Source organism: Neltuma alba, unplaced genomic scaffold (assembly GCF_004799145.2).
Source record: "Neltuma alba isolate B1F8T4 unplaced genomic scaffold, ASM479914v2 tig00012021_pilon, whole genome shotgun sequence".
NCBI lineage: Eukaryota > Viridiplantae > Streptophyta > Magnoliopsida > Fabales > Fabaceae > Neltuma > Neltuma alba.
In genome coordinates this window covers 79,508-98,617 of record NW_021636590.1, presented here as the reverse complement: position 1 = coordinate 98,617, position 19,110 = coordinate 79,508, and the positions used below count along the sequence as shown (strand labels likewise).

The following is a 19,110-nucleotide window of genomic DNA, read 5'->3' as shown; positions in this document are numbered from 1 at the left end:
AATTATGAGTTCAATGCTACCTCTTGATTAGGAATACAATTTGGCCTCTTTAAAGATTCGGTGATTCTCTTTGTTTTCTTGCACAATGCCTATCAATCCAAGCATAAACACATTCCATGGTACCAATAGTCCAAGCATAAACACCATTACTCAACAATAAACTCATATAAACCCCTTTTTTCTTGATTTTTAACATTATTATTTCCTCCTTGTTTCAATCAATCCTTTTGGCTATCCCTACACAATTTTTCATGTAAAATCTAAATATCAAATCAGATTTAACAAAATCACACTCCTTCCCCCTTAACTCTATTTGGCCGAATATTAGGGTTTAAGGGTCATTGGTTTTCATTTTTTATTCCAATGATTTTAAACATTTTTCCTTAGTGTTTTCCTACACAAAAACACCTTTTAAACTCATTGGAATCATCAAATCACATTGAAACAATCTCTAACTTCAAGAACACATAGTTGTTGAATAGGCCCCTTAAATCCCTAACTTAGGAGTTCTTCCAAAATTCAGCCCAAGCATCAATTAAACACATCATTCCAACATCATATTTATGGTTTCTATCCTTCTCTAATGCCTTTTCATATTGATCAAAATTGGGCAGCATGTAGACTTAGGATTTTGTCATGAAATTTCAACCAAAACAACCCTTAAACCTAACCAAAATCAAGCTTAAACATACATTGATAGGTCCTTGCTTGAAGCTTGATGATTTTCCCTTCCTTTGCAACGTTTTAGGTGCTGTTTTGTAATACTTTTTTCATTGAGCAGAATTTTTCCTTTTTTTCTCTAATTTTGGTCGAATTATGCCTATTTGGGGGGTATTTACAGATCTCACAAGCTGGCCATAACCTGTCACATCCTACAAAAATTGACGCCTAGTAATGGAGATGAAAAATTAAGTCAAGGGCTAATACAGAAGGTAGACTGGTTGACAAAGACAAGTATGGCATAAAATCAGGATAAATTAGTGTCAAGCATTGGTGGCTATGCCTGAATTATTAATAAATTAGAATGTGTTTATGTATGAATTGGTAGGTTTTATGAAGAAGAATCAATGAGGATATTGGCCCTTTGAAGAGGCCAAATTATATTAAGTGAACAAGGTAGCGTTAAATCTAATTTTATTGTTTTTCTTGCTTACTTAATGTGTATGTGTCGGTTGTTTTATTCTTCTACGAATTGATTGATTGATACTATGGTATGGAATGCTCTTGATATTTGATATGCTTTGGCCAAATGCACATTGATATGGAATGTGAACATGTACTATTTTTCTTGATGGAATAATGTGCTATTTATGGAATTGGAATTGACTATTGTGCAATATGACTTGTCACATTTTGTAACACATGATTAACATGATAATTATGATTCATTGCTACTGAGATTTCTATGAAATCTCACTCCCCTCAATGTATAAACAGTAATAGGAATCCTAGGTGGTGTTATCAAGGGTAAGGAGAAAGGAAAGGGATTCATTTGGAGGATGAGGAAGTTTATGGTTATTGAAATGATATTTTGTAATTATATACATTGGTATCTATTGTTGTAAACTATGTTAGAATATTATATCAATGATTAAGGATATTTACATGTGAGTAATTGATCAAGGATCCATGTGCGTATATGTTTTATGATTGGAAAGGTTATGTGAAAGGAAAAGAAAAGAAAAAGAGCAAAAATTGCAAAAGGGGCACAAAGGTTAACTTTTTGGGAGCAAAGTTTGATCCACGTGATTTTGAGCAATTGGATGAATCTGCATTTGAAATTTGAAAGGCTTACAAGTCTCATTTTTAGCTTTAAAACAAGTGGTAATTTACTAAATTTGGAAGTTTTGTACAAAAAGTTATAATCTTCTAAAGTTGGGCATAAATCCTAGAAAATTTAAAAATGACCAAATTAAAAGTACCACTTTGAACGAAATATGGGATTGATGCATGAGATCTGGATACCAATGAGTGTTTTTCCTCTAAAGAACATGTCAAGAGATTTCTATAAAACTTGGAACCATCCCATTTTGATTTTTCTATAAGTTATAAATTTTCAAATTTGGCAAAATTTTCAGTGAATAATGAATAGTAAATCAGAACCAAAGTGAAAATTTTGAAACTTTCTCATGCTCAAGACTTGAATAATGTTCCGAATGGTTTTAATCATTATATAATAAAGTAATAAAAGAGGTGCAACATTACCCCTCCAAAATGGCCTCATTTTATGCCACCTAAGAGGACATGTATTCCTCTCCGTAACCCTTAAATTTCAGGTCATGCCAAGTGTCCCTTTTGTCTTGATTTTTCTTTGTTATTTTGGGCTTAATTGGACTTAAACTCTCTTGACATAAGGAACCATAGGCTGTACAAATTTTTAGACTTTCTTGGCCTAAAATTAGCCTAAAACTAATTGAAAAGGGAAGGGAAAGTGTGGCCCAATCAAAGTTATCAATTTTCAACTAAAACTCACAATATCAGTTACTATTTCCAAAAATAGTTCTTGGCCTCCAAAAATTTATTTCCAAAAGTTCTCTTTTAATATAAAAAGGTCTCATAAATTTTTCTAGAATTTATTTCCACCTCCAACCTCCTGTATTGAATTTTCTCCGAAATCGAGTCTTACTGATAAAGTTTCATCATAAAATATCCAAAAATAATTCCCTTCACATCCTAAGGCCAGAGATAATTTTTAAAATTCATAATAATATGCTAAATAATATTTTTCATATTTTTTCCAAATTTATTGAGGCCTCGGGGTAGCTCAAATAATTAATTACAGTGAAAAATCCCCATCCAGTCATAAAATACTAATAAATCTTGGAAATTCTGTAATAAATTATTTTTACCCCTTTTTCACCTTTGGGACCTCATTTACTAATCTAAATCCTCAACTCTCCATTTTTCCTATTTTTGGAGAATGTTTTAATTTTTCTAACACCCCTTTATAGTCTGTCTAACCTATACCGAATATTATGAAAATATCAGTCCGAATCCTGTCTGGATTTTTTGTCAGCATGGCTTTATCAGCCAGTCTACTTTTCCTATTGGCCCTTGACTTAATTTTTTCATTCCCATTATCAAGTTTAAAATTTACAAGATGTGACACCCCTTCCAGCCACTTTCCAAATTTAAGATTAGGTCCCTAGTCGGGTTTAGCCTCAGGAATCATCTCGCTGAGGTTCCCAGTACTATTGTTGACCATTAATCATCTCCAACTTCTATACTTGAGCCCTTGAGGCTTCATCAAAGTCTTTAACTTGCCTATCTTGTTGTTCTAGAAAACTCTTACTTTGCAATTTAGCCCCTGGGAATCCTCTCATCTTTTTAGGGAACTTCTATAACTCTTGCTAAAAAATTTTTGCTAGCTTGTCTATTTCAAGCTCATTCTAGTACTTCTAGGCCTAAAATTAGGGATGTTACAATTCTCCCTCTCTCAGCAAAATTTCATCCTCGAAATTTCAAAACTAATCATCTTCTCATGCTTTTCTTTTGAGAGGTTGATTAAGGAGAATGTCTTCACCTATACTTCACTCTGGCCATTAACTTCTTGTTAGTGGTAGTCTCACCCAAAAGGGGGGTGAATTATAAATTTTGTGAATTAAAACTACTAAGCTAAACAGAAACAGAGAGCGTAGGTTAGAGCGATTTCATCGTAGAGAGTAGACACAAAATTTATACTGGTTTGGTCTTAACCACTTGACCTACATCCAGTCCTTAGAACATCTCTGAGTATTTCACTAAGTTCCAAGATTAATCGAGCTCTTGGTGCCGTAATACAGCAATTGATTCACTCAATCACTCCCCCTTACTACTCGTAAGGTTATAAACCCACTCAAGAGTCCACACTCTTGAGTTTTACTCAGAAGGTGATTAGAGATGATATGTAAAACTCTCTCATAGAGTAAATGGATGAGAAACACTAAAGCCCAGTATAAACAAGAACAGAGTATTGAATGCAACAATAAGTTATATGCAGAAGGTAGCTCACGTATTCAATTCTTTGCATTAAATGCTTCTTCACGCCTTTTATAGTTGAGGAAGTTTAATAACCATTAGACGGAAGAGCTTCTAGTAGTTGAGAGTTCGGTTGCGTGTTTTCCCAGTTGTAACGGTATTCGCCATTTAATGCTTCTAATATGGTGGCCTACAGGCTACTAAATAACCGTTGTATAATCGTTAAACTTTCTTTATAATCTGTGAAAATACTTCAATCTAATTTGTTTTTCCTCCAGAATGATATTCAGGAATATAACTGATAAAATGATAGTAATATTCTTATGTTAAGAGAGAAGTAAATCAATCAAACATCAAATTCAATAACTAGAAACTGAACAACCTTGATTGAAGATATGATCGATAACTGGTTTATTGATTATGTTATCGATTAATAAAGATAAAAGATTCTAAGACAGATAACTATATTTATTGATCATGTTATGGATTAAAAAATGACCGATCCCGTTATCAATAAAGGGACAGATTAACTTCAAAAGAATATGCAAAAAAAATAGCTCAAGGTCACCTATGATTTTAACACTCTTAAAATAGAGTATTAAGATAATCATCAAGGCTGAGAAAAACTAGAAGAGAAATATTCAGAAGATTCTTAATCTCACTATGGCTTCTGGTATTGAAAGAGTTGGATCATTGATCATTGATCGATTAGTGTTAGATCGATCAATTTATTGATAAAGCTAAGTAACAGAGAATTTGATTTTCAAGGAATATTGATTGAACATTTTATCGATAAATAGATGACAGGAAAGTTGATTGATAAAATGCAATTTGACAAAGATTTTTATAAAGAGCATAAATCCTATAGTGATCGAGTAAATGATCAATCAGAGATTTATCGATCAAGTGATCGATAATAATGTAGTAGAGAAGTCCAGTTCAAAATCCCAAGAGCAAGTTGATTGATCATGTTATGTGAAAACAGAATATTCAGTAGATTGGATGATTGATCATTTTATCGATAAATTGATGATCGATCAAGTGATTGAATAAAGACTTAAACAATTTCAATCAGTGAAAAGGGGCTGATCGATCATTTGATCAATAAATAGTTGATCGATCAATTTATCGATAAAGTAATTTTCAAAAACACTTAACCAAAGAAAAAATATTGATAAACAAGTGAGATATTTATGCAGTGACAGAATAGGTTATCAATAAAGTTGTAATCGATAACGTGATCGATAAATGGTGTTTAAACAAAATACAATGAGAGTGGGAAGTTTTACCATTTATATGTCTTCTCATCGATAACTTATTTATTGATCAAGTGATCAATAAATACTCACCAAAACTTGTGTTCATTATCTGTCAGTTGTTCGATCATTAGATTATTGATCAATTGATCGATAACTTTCTGCAAGCTTCTTCACAAGATAGTGTTAACGATGATCGATCAAGTGATCGATCAACACATTCAAATAGATTTATCAATCAAGTGATTGATTAATATTTCTGTAAAGTTATTAGTTTACATATGAACTTGATCTATCAAGTGATCGATAAATCATTGATCGATTAGGTGATCGATCAATTTACTAAAACATAGATTTCTTAATTTGTTGTCATCAAAACCTTAAATCTAACACTTCTCATTGTGCCTCATTGCCAAGTTTCAATTATGAAATCCATGCTTACACAACTTACTATTCTATACTTTTCTATCATTTATATGAGCATGGCCCTCACTTTTACATATTTCATCATTGCTGCTCATATTCTTTCTATTATTTAGACACATTCTTTCATGATAATGTCATGATAGTGTGTGATACCTTACTTTATTACCCAATTTTATATCAAGTGGGAACAATTGGTACTATTCAACAAGACATTAAGTTGGAAAATTTTGAATTTTTAAATTTAATTTTTGGGTTACTATTCATTGTAACCCTAATTTTGGCCAAATTTTGGAAAATCATAACTAATTCCAGAAAAATTAAATTACATGGTTCTAAGTCCTACTTGAGGCTTTCAATGAGCTCTTGAAGAAAAAAAATACATCTAGAATATGATCTCAGCTCATGTATGCTCAATTTTAATGCCAAAGTGTACTATTCATTTGGTAATTTTTTCATTTTTTTTAAGAATTTATGCCTAACTTTGGAAAGGCATAACTTCTTGTACAGAACTCTAAATTTTATGAATTACCACTCATTTTAAAACTAAAAATAAGATCTATTGATATACCAAGTCTCATGACCAAACTCCTTTATTTGCTTAAAATTTTTTATGGTCAGACTTTGCCTCCATTTAGGTCAACTTTTATTCTTTTTTATGTTTAACTTGCCATAACACATCAATAGCCATTCAAACATAATTTAACTATACTTCATAGCATATAATAAGTATATTCTCATAAGTTAAAAACTTCAATGATCATCCAAACATCAATCCATAAATATTACAATACCTATGCATACAGTTTATTATAATTTTCAACAACATTTTCTTTATGGTGACACCACCTCCTTGCCTTTGCCGTACCACTTGAATGCCCTATTAGTGTTATTTGGACATAGAGAGGAATGAGATTTCATAGAAATCTCAGTAGCAAAAAATTATAATCATAATGTTTAACAAGCAAGGTAAGTTACAATTAAATTCATAAATCATCCATTTATTTCTATGCCATGCAAAACCATATCAAATCAATCCAAGGACAATATATTAGTGCATTTTGCCAAGGCATACAATGCAACTAACCAACATATTACCATCAAGCAAGTTCCAACACAACATGGCATATATTCAAAGAATCATACTATGAAACAACCAATCAAATTAATATTAAAATTGTAAATTCTATGCTACCTCTTTTGTTCTTGAACCACACAGCTTCCTTTGTTGATTCTTAAGCTTCCACTTGCTCACTAATATGACCTACCAAACAATAAGAATAATTGTATTGCAAATCAATAATGACATCCATCACACAATTCTTTCTAAAATCCTACCCTTCTAACCTTTAATTCAGAGTTTTAGTATCATCAATCTTTCTATAATTTCCATAGATTTTTCCTACACAATTTTTTATATAGAATCCATATTTGAACTTAGATTCATCAAAATCCAACTCCTTCCCTTCTTTCTCAAGTTGGCCGAATGGTTCCCTTGGGTTCCAAAAATTTCATTTTCAATTTTAGTGCTTCCAAATACATGTTCTTCACATATTCCTACACAAAATCACCTTATAAATCCATTAGAAGCATTAAAACAACAAACATCAAACCCTAGGATATCATTCTCCCCTTGGCTGAATAGTCCCACACATATGCATGACTTGATATCTTTCAAACAAGGTTTAACCACTATCTACTAATCATTTTCTATCCTTTAAACCATATAACAACTTAATATCAATCATAATCTATCAAAGAGCATTTTGTGCAACACTAACCCTTAGGGTTTTCAATCATCAAACTCCACCAAAACCAAGTTTAAAACCATCAATCCAAAGAAAATCGAACACTAGATAGGATAACCATGCTTTTACCTTGATTAAAGACTTGAATCACCTTGTTTTTTCCTTGCTCTTTCCCTCCTCCTTCTCCCCTGCACTTGACTGAAATTCCTCTACCTTCCAAGCTCCCAATTTGGCTAAAGAAAAGTGAATAGAATGGAGAGGAAGTGATATAAATATATATATATATATATATATAAGGCTTGATTCATACTTACCATGTGGAAGTTTTTTTAATGATTGATTTTTACTATGGGACACTTGGCCAAATCTCCTTTCATGCTTCTCACTTAGGCTCCACATGTCCTCTTAGGTGTCCTCCACATATAATGAATATGCCACCTCATGGGACACATAAGCTTTCATGTGTAAAAATGTACATATTTTATTCAAAAATCTAATCTTCCAACTCTATCCTCAAACAATGGCGCCATTCAATTCAAAAAAATAGGGGAAAATTTAGCCCCACAAAGCTGAAGGCTTACCACACTATGTAATTTCACGTAATCAGTTAAAATTTTCTTGTATCTTCCTTTAATGAGAAAATATTTCCTAAATTTTCTCAGATTTTATTTTGATCTATAACTCCTTTAATTGAATTTTCTCCGAAATTGGCCTTTACCGATATAATTTCCAATTTTAAATAATTTAAAGCTAACCTATACATCCTTAGAGGTTGGGAAAAATTTTAAAATTATTAATAATCCTTCAAATAATTTTTTCATGAATTATTGAGGCCCTTATGTATTTTAAATAATTCAATTTGGCCAATTTCCCTTTAATTAGTCAAAATTCTAAGAAAATACAGAAAATTCTAAAATAAATTATTTTCATCTTATCTTCATCTTCCAAGTCTCAGATGTTGTTCTGTAGCCTTTATTCTATTTTTATGATTTTTGAAGAATTTGCTAGAATTTTCAATCTATATGCCTACTCTTTTCAATATTGACATGATATTTCAAAAATGATAGTCTGTTCCTAGTCTAGTTTCAGTTCAAAAGTTGTGTTGTCTATCTATTGGCTACCCAGCTTAACCCACGGTCTATTTTATATTTCCCATTTCTGGGTTAAAATTAATAGAATATGACACACTATACCTGTCTTCATGATATTTTACTATACCTTGGCATTTCAGTTTTTTTAAAACCGTCTTTATCAGGTCTTTTCAACATACATTGTCATTCTCATCTTTCTCTTAAAGGCCTATCTCTTTTCTTCCACATTCTCGTTTCATATTTAGCTTGCCTAAATGCATACCGTCCAGGACTTATAACTCTCAATTCTTTCAGCTCTTGCTTTTCTCACCTTCCTTCCTTGACTAGATTAGAATTGCGCTTAGTCCAATCAACAATAAAGGTATCTGTGAAAAATTCAAGGGTACTCTCCTTGTGCTAATTGACTACTGGAGGAGGTTTCCATATCTCAAACTCATCCCTCGTTATCATCTTTCCAAAGAGGTATTGTACTCTTACTCTTATGGCTTAGGAACTTTACTTAGTCTTGATTACTTAGGCTTAATCTACAGCAATCTCGGGAGCTACTGTGCTCTACCATAAGCCTCTTTAGGATCCACTGTGACCTTGAAATACGATGATTTGTCTAAGCTATATTAAGATCTTTAGGAAACTCTAGACCATAGGACTAAGTAAAAGAATAAGTCACCCCTACTCAGCTAATAACTGGACTAATTATTCCCCAAGACTAATCACAGATGCTAGTATTGTCTTCTTAGGCCTTACTTAATCCTTTCTATCAACTCGAGAACCATTTATCTTTCTATATTTTCTTTTCTTTAACTATTAGCTTTCTTAGGCCATTTTTCTTTTTGCTGCATCTCTTTAGTCTTGTAGGCCATTGGTTTATCTCTATGGCTTTTTACCCTGCCATCATATTTATGTCGATATGCCATGCCTTAGTAATCATCTTATCCTTCTTACTATTCTTGCCATCTCTTATTGATTTTAAATAGTATAGGGAGAAGATTTATGAATGTACCTTCTAACTTTCTTTAGTACTAGGTTCAACTCTAGGGATATTTTATCCCTAGGTCACTCTTGACCAGATTTTCCCTCATTAGGTTAAGGTTGACTTAGTGTGCCTAACCTTGGCTGCTGTTACTCTTTCTTATAGGAGGACATCTTGCTCATATCGAAGCAACATCAACTCAACCACTTTTCTTGCCCTTAATGGAGGACATATCGCTTTTACTAGTATGGCATCAACTCTATTGCTCTGGGAAGATGTGCTATTTTCTTTGTAATGTTGTCAACTCCATCATGGTTGTTTCTCATTCTCTCCTTTAAAGGACAGCTCGCTCTTGGTAGAGCAGCGTCAACTCTGAGTTAGAGGATTGCCTCCTGATTTCTTGAGAGATACTCTATGGCCAAGACCTCCTGCTTACATAATCTTTATCATGACATATTCTTTATATGTTGCATCCCTATTAGGGGGAGCCTCTCAACTTGACTCATTTAGTCACTTGAAAGTGGCATTTACCCATAGGGATCTTATCTCTTGGATCCCCACTGGCCTGGGTACTATAGTTACACCTCTCATAGATGTTCTAGGGACATGAAGGGATACCATCATGTCCCAAACATTAATAAACATGTAGGAATCATTAGAAACATATTTATCTCTTTACTTCAGTTCCTAATGCAACCATCATCTATAATATCCCTATCTATTTCTCTTTATCTTTATCCTCAAAGAATACTGCCTGACTCTTACTCTTTCTAACTTCTCTTATCTCTTGACCATACATTCCAATGGCCATACACTAGTTATCATAAACTAACCACATTATATAGTAGGCATAGATCATTCAAACACCTCCGCTGTGTAGCATTCCAGTCAGGGACCTGATAGGGCTGAGCAATGGGCGGGGTGGGCTAACCCGAAGGTTAGCCCATAACCCGCCTATTTATTCATAAATGGGCATGGGCTAACCCATAACCCGGTAGTAGCCCATTTAGCCCGTATTAAATGGGTTACGGGGCAGCTCGTTTGGGCTAACCGGGTTACGGGGTAACCCATTTATTTTTTTTAAAATTTTTTTTCAGTATAGTTATTTTGTATATGTAACCTTATGAAGCTGTCAATAAATTTTGCATGCCAAATAGCAAATCAAATATGAAATAACATCAATCATATTCAATCACACAACCTCACTTAGATTCGCAAACAATCAAAGTCTGATAAAATCATAAAAGTAGTCACCAATCATAAAGTCTCATAAACTTTGAAAGTTCCAACTTTCACCTAAAAGATAAAATAAAAGCTTAGACAAGCATAAATGTTTGATAAAAGATGAATGAAAAACAATATTATCAATTAAATGAAGAATAAAAATATTTTAAAAAAATTAAAACTTAAACGGGCGGGTATGGGCAGCCCAATACCTTGCCCATAGCCCAACCTGTTTAATGGGCTACCCTGCCCATTTAAGCCCGCCCGTTTATAATCTCTTATTTGGGCTAATTGGGCGGGCTTAAATGGGTAAAAATTTCATGGGTCATGGGCGGGCTAGCGGATAATGGGTTTGTTGCTCACCCCTAGGACCTGACATCAATCACTTGAGGCTTAAGCTGTCACTTTGCTTCTCTATTAGGGTAAAGACTCATATCCCTACCAGGCTGATTGTATTCTCAGCCATTACTCTCTAGGGGAGTCTTTTGAGTTTGACTTATATGTTGGTCAAGGTTCCTCAGCTCAATCATTCCTCTCCTGAGAGGGAGACTCATAGCAGTGGCTACCTATTTCTCAGGTTACCCTTTGTTATTGATTACTTTTCCTCTGTGTCCATTTTCCTAAGAAAAACCACCCCAATCTCTTAAACTCAGTTGAACCAATCCTAATAACCTGTTGCTTACTTAGATAGGGATTTCTCTCATACCCAGCTTTGGTTGAATCAATGCTCCGTTTAAACCTTTGCCAGAACCTTTGCTATTTATTTTAGAGTAAACTTGACGGAATTCTTTCTATCGATCCATGATTCAAGATATCTATCTCTGAGTACCAATATTGTCTTTTCATTATAGAGAATTTTTCTAATTTTTCTCAAGTCAAAAGTCAATCCATATACGATTTATTTTTATTTTCCCCAGATAGCATATAAATAGGCTATAAATTCTGTTAAAGTTAACCTCTTCACTTTCTGGGAACAAAATCATTTTTAAAACCTGTGATAATTGTTCAAGTATTTATTTCCTATTTTTCTACAATTATCTAAGGCCTTCTTGTATTTTAAGTAATTAAATTTTTGTTAATATGCATGATTAGCCAAAACATTGAGAATTTCATCAATTTGCTCTAGGGGTATTTTCATCATTTCTAGCCTCATACGGGTCCCAAAACCTCATTTCCCCTTTTTTTGAAATTTTATGGGATTTTCTAGAATTTTCGGGCATACTTCCTATCACTGCCCTTTTCAGCCTGAAATTTTTTGATTTTACAATTAGGTACCTACTCAGGTTTAGCCTCAGAAATGATCTCACTAAGGTTCCCAACACAACCTTTAGCCCTTAATCATCTCTAATTTCTATACTCAAGCCCTTGAGATTTTAACAGAGTCTCTAGGGCCTGTCTCATGGTTCCAGAAAACTCTTACTTTGCAATTTAGTTCCTGGAAATCCTTTTATCCTTTCAAGAAACTTTTGAAACTCCTACTAAAAAGGGTCTAATAGCCTGCTCATTTCAGGCTAATTCTAGTACTTTTAGACCCAAAAGTCAAGATGTTACATGGTCTCCAAGACTGTTGGAGTCTCTATTTTTCTTATTTCTTGGTCCTAGAAAACTCTTTGTCATTTGAACCCTGAGAATCCATCTTATTCTTTTAGAGAACTTTTGGGACTCTTATTAATTGATGTCCAATAACCTACGCATTTTAAGTTATTTCTTATATTTTTAGGCCCAAAATTCAGGATGTTGCACTTAATATCTCTTTTTTTTTCTTGCTAATGAAACCTAAACTCGCTCTAAACCTTGAATTAAATTTTAGGATGTTACAGACTCTGCTTGATAGTCAACAAATTCCGCTTACATTCAATTGTATTATGTGTTGATAAGGAAGGTTCAGGCAAAAACCCCAAGTGCCAAAGTGTATCTTTAAGATCCTGTGCAATTGATTTTAATGTGTTTTTGAAGGGGCTATATAGTCTTTTTACGTTTTTTATTAATGTAATTTGATCTCTTTAGGATCCTGTGCAATTTCCAAGTTTCAATAGACTTTTTACACTGTTTTGTTTTCTATGGGACCTCAATGGCATTTTCCCTTTGAATTTTGCATTGTGTTTTGTAAATTTCAAGACCCAATAAAATATTTAATAGCTAATAATGCACATTTTATGAGGAAAAAAGATACAAAAATACCCTAAAAATGCTAAAGGACAAATTAGGGTAGGTGAATTTCACAGTCCAAAATCAGACCCCTTAAATTATTTTGAAATTTTAAAATATTACAAAATGACAACATTGCCCTTACTCCCAGTCCATTGACTACTTTTGTTTTTGAAATTTTGATGACTACTTTTGTACGACTATGGATTACATAAGAATAGTAAATAACTAAACAAAAAGTAGTCATTAGATTTTCAACAACACTTGTTATATTTTTTTGAATTTTTAAAACAAAAGTAATTAATAGTGAAGCTAGAGTAATCGATAGCTAAATAAGAGTACTCACCAAATTTTTAAAAATGAAAGTAGTGAATCACAATACTACAGTAGTTAGTAGCTAAAAGCAGTAGTCATCGGAGTTTTAAAAACAAATATAGTTAATAGCTAAAAAGGAGTAATCAATTTATAAGAAAGAGCAGCTAACGAAGCTCTGGCAACTAGTCACTGGAGTTCTAGTGACATGTCACCAGAGCTCTAGAGGTGGGCCACCAGTAGGGTTGTCATTGCTAGAGCTTCGATGGCTAGAAATCGGCTAAGGGTGCTGAGGTGGCAATATTTTTTTAAAAAACAAAGTGAAGGGCATTTGTGTAATTTGGCAAGATTTGAAAATCTCAAAATAGTACAAGAGGTCTAGATTGAAATTTTGAAAATGAATTGAGATTTTAAAATTCACCAACACTGATTTCTCTTTTAACAATTTTTAGGATATTTTATTATCTTTTTCCCATTTTACTATTCAAATAAAACTTTTTTTGCTCAAAAATTTTTATCCCAACTAAAACCTTTTATAAAAATTTAATTATTTCATGAATAGTATTTTGGATTTCGAAAGCGACAATTCTACTACGAGTGTTGCGCCTGATTGCCAGCCTTCCCATAGGGAAAGAAATGAGTTGCTACCAAAATTTTAAAAGGTTAATTTTGAAAATCTAAAAAGCATGGTCTCCAAAAACACAGTAGGGTCTGGGAATCGATCATGCATAAGGAAGATATTAGGCACTCCATAGCATTCATTCATGAGAACCATAACCCTAAGTTGACTACAAAAATAATATGGCCTTTAAAAAAATATTTTAATTGCCAAAAAAAGAATTAAATAAATGAAAAAAGATTTTAATTTTAAAAAAAGAAATATAGAAAAAAAGAGTTATTTACAAATACTTTTATTTACAAAAAGAGAAATATAAAAAGAAAAAAGAATTATTTTAATTCCTTTAATTGTTTTTATTTTTTTTCAATTATGACTCATATTATTACTTTCTATATAAATACCAAATCATTATTAATTTTTGATTTTTATTTTAAATTTTGTATTTTATTTTTTTCTTAATTATAGCTCCAAAAGATATTTCCAATTGAGAACCAATAAACTTAAATGAGAAATTTTTATTGTTATTTTATGATATTTTTATTTTTTCTTTAATGTGTCTACTCCTAATCTAGTGGCTAATTAATTTTTAGTCCCCATTTTTTATTTGATTGCCATTCATTATAAAAAGAATATTTTTGATTGATTTTTTTTTTTAAAATTTGTTACTGGACTTTTCAAACTTAGCCTTTAAAAAAAAATCATTTTGATTTTTTTCTTTTATTAATTTTGGTTCATTAATTTGGTTTATTATTTTGTTGGCCCGGAAAAAAATAGGTGTTCACAGTCGGCCTTGTGAAGAAAATGATCTTACATCAATGAATTGCAACGAAAACGGTGGGGTCAAGGAGCTTCAGGCGCCTTTTAAGTAGCGGAGGAGCGGACCAAAATCGCGGAGGGTAGAAGCCAGTGGCAGTCACATTCCACAGTTGGTCGAGTTCGCCGACAGATGCCGTCCACCGCTGTCAGTCCTGCGTGGTTGTTCTCCGGCGAGTATTGAAGAAGCTGCGAATTTAGTCTCCTCTCAAAATCCGGTGAGTCTGATTTCTTCAATCTGGCTCTGAATCTAGATATGAATTTGTTCCCCCGTCATTTTTTTTTTCTTTTCATTGTCGCACATTTTCTTGCCTTTCTTTTTCTTCTGTCTTTTTCTAATTTTTCATTTTAATTAGTTTCAAGTTTTGGCCAAAATAATAATAATAATAGTAATAGTAATTGGATGATAAATTGCAAGAGTGTTATTATCATTGTCATTCGTCAGTGGTTGGAGGAATTGCCTGAATCAATTGGCTTACTAAGGCACTTCGTTGAAGCATGGGGAAAAAAATTAGAAGGGCATGATATTCACTATGCCGGAGAGTATTATAGGTCTGCTCATGAACCTTGTTATGCGAAAATTAACCAACAACTCTTTGAAATTTGTTCCTATGTCAACGGAGAATTCCGCATTTTTATATACTGGTACATATTAAGATCAGAAGGGAATTGCTACTCAATCAAACTATTAGGAGTGACAATATCGCATCCTCTGCCTGCTCTTATTTCTATTCCAAAAGCTTCTCTATCACAGCACAATTTTTGAAGCTTTTAGCTTATATGATATAAGGCCTTGCCTAGGATCTTGAAGTTTCATTTTGGGCATATGATATAAATGAAGTCTATGCTTTGGAAGATTTCGCTTGTGCTTATCTTATAGTTGTATTTCTTTGAACTTCCCTTCAGTCTTCAGGTATTCTATCCTGCCTTCTCACAAATTCAAGTTATTTTTTTTGTTTAAACTCTTTGGTTCTACTTGTTCTGCTTTTTCTCCTGAATTTTTAAGAGTACGCACTGTGGGAGGATTTAATATTTCTGAATATGTTTTCTTCTCGTTACTGTATGCAATAATATCCTGTGCATGGATGCTACAGTCTCATTTATATTCCTATTTCTGATTTTCATTTTGCTCCTTCCTATTTTCTTCTGCAGTAAGTAAAGCATAACAAATTCCATCTTATTGTATTTCAATTTTTTTCACTTCGCAAGCATCAAATTTGACTGGAATTTCCACTGTCTTGCAGTTAGCTATATGTTAAGAACCAGGAAAATCAGGACCTGCTTATAATGTTTCTCCAACGAATTGTAGGTGCATTCCCTCCCTTGAAGAGGATGATTTGCACTTACCGTGGCCATGACCTTGCAAGCTCTATTCAGGAACTCAACAATGTAAAATCCATCTTTACATCATTCTCTGATTGAGATTCCAAGTGCATAATAAAGCATATATATATATATGATTGAATGTTTTGGTGGCTCTAGGGTAGGGTGATTAGATAAATATCCATTTATTTTCCAGTTTCCATTCCATTGGATAGATATGCTGAAACTTTTGTTCCACACACTTCTAGAAAGTCCTTTCACACCCCAAAAACAAAAAAAATTTTAAAAATTGTTTTCATGTAAGTTAAGACAAAACTCCTCACATACTTACTCTGGATACCGTAAAATCACTTTTAAAACCATAGTTTGGTTTTCTTCCAAGCACTGTCTAATTCCCAGAAAATGTTACTAGATAATGTTGTTCATCTTGAACTTCTTATGCCACTTCAGGAAATGGAGTCAATATTTGGCCAGCCTCCTTCTAGTAGATTTGATAGCACTGTGAGTGATGGTCCTGCAAATACCCCAAAAACATGTGAAAGTCCTTCTAGTTTGACTCATACCAGCAATACTGGGGAGGCACAAATGGTGGATGTGTCCCCAAAGGAAAATACTAAAAGAACTGCCATTGCGAGTTGCGAGGTAATCCTGGGAAAGCATGTGTTCGACTTGGTTTTAGCGAATCAAATGGCCAAAGGAGATGTGCTTAGTGTGGCGAAAATTGCAGGCATAAGTGGTGCAAAGCAAACCAGTAGTCTCATTCCATTGTGCCATAACATAAGCCTTAGTCACGTACGAGTGGATTTGAAATTGAATCATAAAGACCACAGTGTAATGATAGAAGGGGAAGCCGCATCAACAGGGAAAACTGGTGTTGAGATGGAAGCCATGACCGCAGTTACTGTTGCTGGCTTAACAGTGTATGATATGTGTAAGGCTGCTTCAAAAGATATAGTTATTACAGATGTGAGACTCAAGCATAAGGCTGGTGGCAAGAGTGGAGATTGGTCCTCAGGACGATAATGTTTCAAAATATGTGCCATTTTGAATGGCACAACGACAAAGAAGCACTTGAATTGTATTATGACAAAAGGAAAAGCTGAGAGAATTAATTGAAAATTGTTAGATTAACGCAGTCAAATGTTTTGCCTCAGTCCTTCTAGTTTTGACATTAGGCTTAGATTTTTATTATTGGTAACAGTATGTTTTCAATCTATGGGAAAAGTAATCGAAAACCCTGTTTTGTCCCGTGGATGCCGAGTAGAAAATATTAAGCATGATTATTGCATTCTCAATTAATGCGTCATTAAAATAAATGGTGCCTTGTTCTAGTTCATTAGTGTTGATTGCTGGCGTCAGTTTTCACATGAAAAACACTGGTTAGTGTTGAAGTCGATAAAAGGCCCATTTGTCACTTGTCAAGGGAAACGTATTCGCAAAATGTATGATTAGAGGAGGTTTGACTTGTGCATACTCTTAGTGGAGTACTCAATTCGGAAATGCCTTTGTTTGGGATAAAAGAAAAGCAAAACGGCTAAACTAACTCCGAGGCGCTGTTCCACACGTGTTTGCAAACTATTATTATCCTTGTGAGTCACGTGCTGCAGCTGAACTGGTAATTCATCAAAAATCAACAGGTCTATCCCCATTAAGCTAGCCACCCTAGCTGGGGCATACGCAGCGTTGTTCTTCTCCCTGGGACAAGATAAAATAGGGAAACTTAGAGAGACTACTTACAAACGAAAAATGTGAATGGATTTGAACAGTCTTTCTCCTTTTAATCTCTCTATTAATTTAATCTTTAACAAATATTACTTCCACTAGAAGTGATTAAACTACACATTAGGGTTGCGCTAACAACTCTAGGGAATTGTTTAGTATTTAAGACACTTAAGTTGCACCCCCTTCTGGCCTCCTCATTGTTACTCGCTTCCTAAGGTGGTATTTTTGTTTCAAATATAGGAATTATTAAATTAGTTTCATTAATAAATCATTGTGTGAAACATTTAACGTGGACATCTTTAAAAATTGTTTAAAAATTTGTCATTAATAAGTATTGAAAAAACTTGATTACTAATTTATATAGCCTATAAACCTTGTAGCAGCTTTGTGATTGATCCATGTGGATATTGTATATTTTTTTTAAAAAAAAATTATTGTTGCCTTCCTATTGGTTGATAGGGGTATTTTCCTAAAAAAAAGTTGTTTTGTTTTCATTTATGGTCTATTCATTTTTAGTGCATACACCTAGCTGGGTTAGTTGTTTTGTTTTCATTTATGGTCTATTCTTTTTGTTGTTGATTTTCCACTCTTCTTTGGGTCTATAAATCTGAGTTTGGGTATGCGTTTTTCTTTTTTTGTGTTGGCGCATGTATTTGTTTTGGACGTTCTATTTCCATTGGTTGGGAGCGTTTCCATTTTACTTTGCATTCGCGGGGTGGATTTTCAATGGTTTTTGAGTTGGTGATCATATAAATATAGAGTTGTTGGTGGGCTTTTGTGCTGTGCTTTTTCCACTGTTTCTTAAGGTTGTGGGGTTATATTATATACGAATCTGTTTTTGCTTTGTCTTTTGGTTTTTACTACTTGGTGTTGATTGTTTCCTTTTTTCTTTGCTGCAGAGGGTTATCTAGAAGAATGGATTGCTCTATGGAGATTTCTTTGGCGTTGATGAGGTCAGGTTGCTGTGATAAACATCTCTGTGTTTGTTGTGGGTGCATATGATGACATGGTTTGGCTTTTATGGAAGGTGGTGAGGTCTTTGAATTTTATTCTCATGAGGAGGCAGGTATTAAGATTCTCTGACTTCTTGGGGTTTGTTTGTGTGCTCTTTCTTCTTGTCATGGACTGTTAACCTTTGTCCGTGTTCATTTTTTGGGGTGTTTTTTTGGAAGTTATCGAAGATCCATGTTGCAGCTTTGGCCAACGACCAATTGGATGGGTTTCAGTTGATTGTTAGAAATAGAGTTGGGAATCAGGGCCGGCCCTTCAGGGCTGGCGAGCTTAAAAGGGCCGGCCCTCCAAGGTTGAAATTTTAAAAATATCCCAATTTGCTAGGCCCAACCCTTAAGCTACAGGGTTAGGGCCGGCCCGCGGGCTTTTGGCCCGTTTGAGAAAAAAATACTATTTTTTATATTTATCATATTTTTTATAAAAATATAAAAATAAACCAATGAAATTATTAATAAAAGACATAAATATGAATAAAATTAAGTCACAAATATAA

The 19,110-nt window shown here is 33.5% G+C and overlaps 1 protein-coding gene across 1 annotated transcript; it reads left to right on the top strand.

The window, feature by feature from the left end:
- The first annotated feature begins 14,585 nt into the window (after positions 1–14,585).
- On the top strand, positions 14,586–17,161 carry LOC114721284 (cyclic pyranopterin monophosphate synthase, mitochondrial-like). Its single transcript, XM_028907116.1, has 3 exons — positions 14,586–14,779; positions 15,806–15,950; positions 16,335–17,161. The coding sequence occupies exons 2-3, from the start codon at positions 15,849–15,851 to the stop codon at positions 16,905–16,907; spliced, it is 675 nt and encodes a 224-aa protein (XP_028762949.1). The 5' UTR covers positions 14,586–14,779; positions 15,806–15,848; the 3' UTR covers positions 16,908–17,161.
- Positions 17,162–19,110: the final 1,949 nt, after the last annotated feature.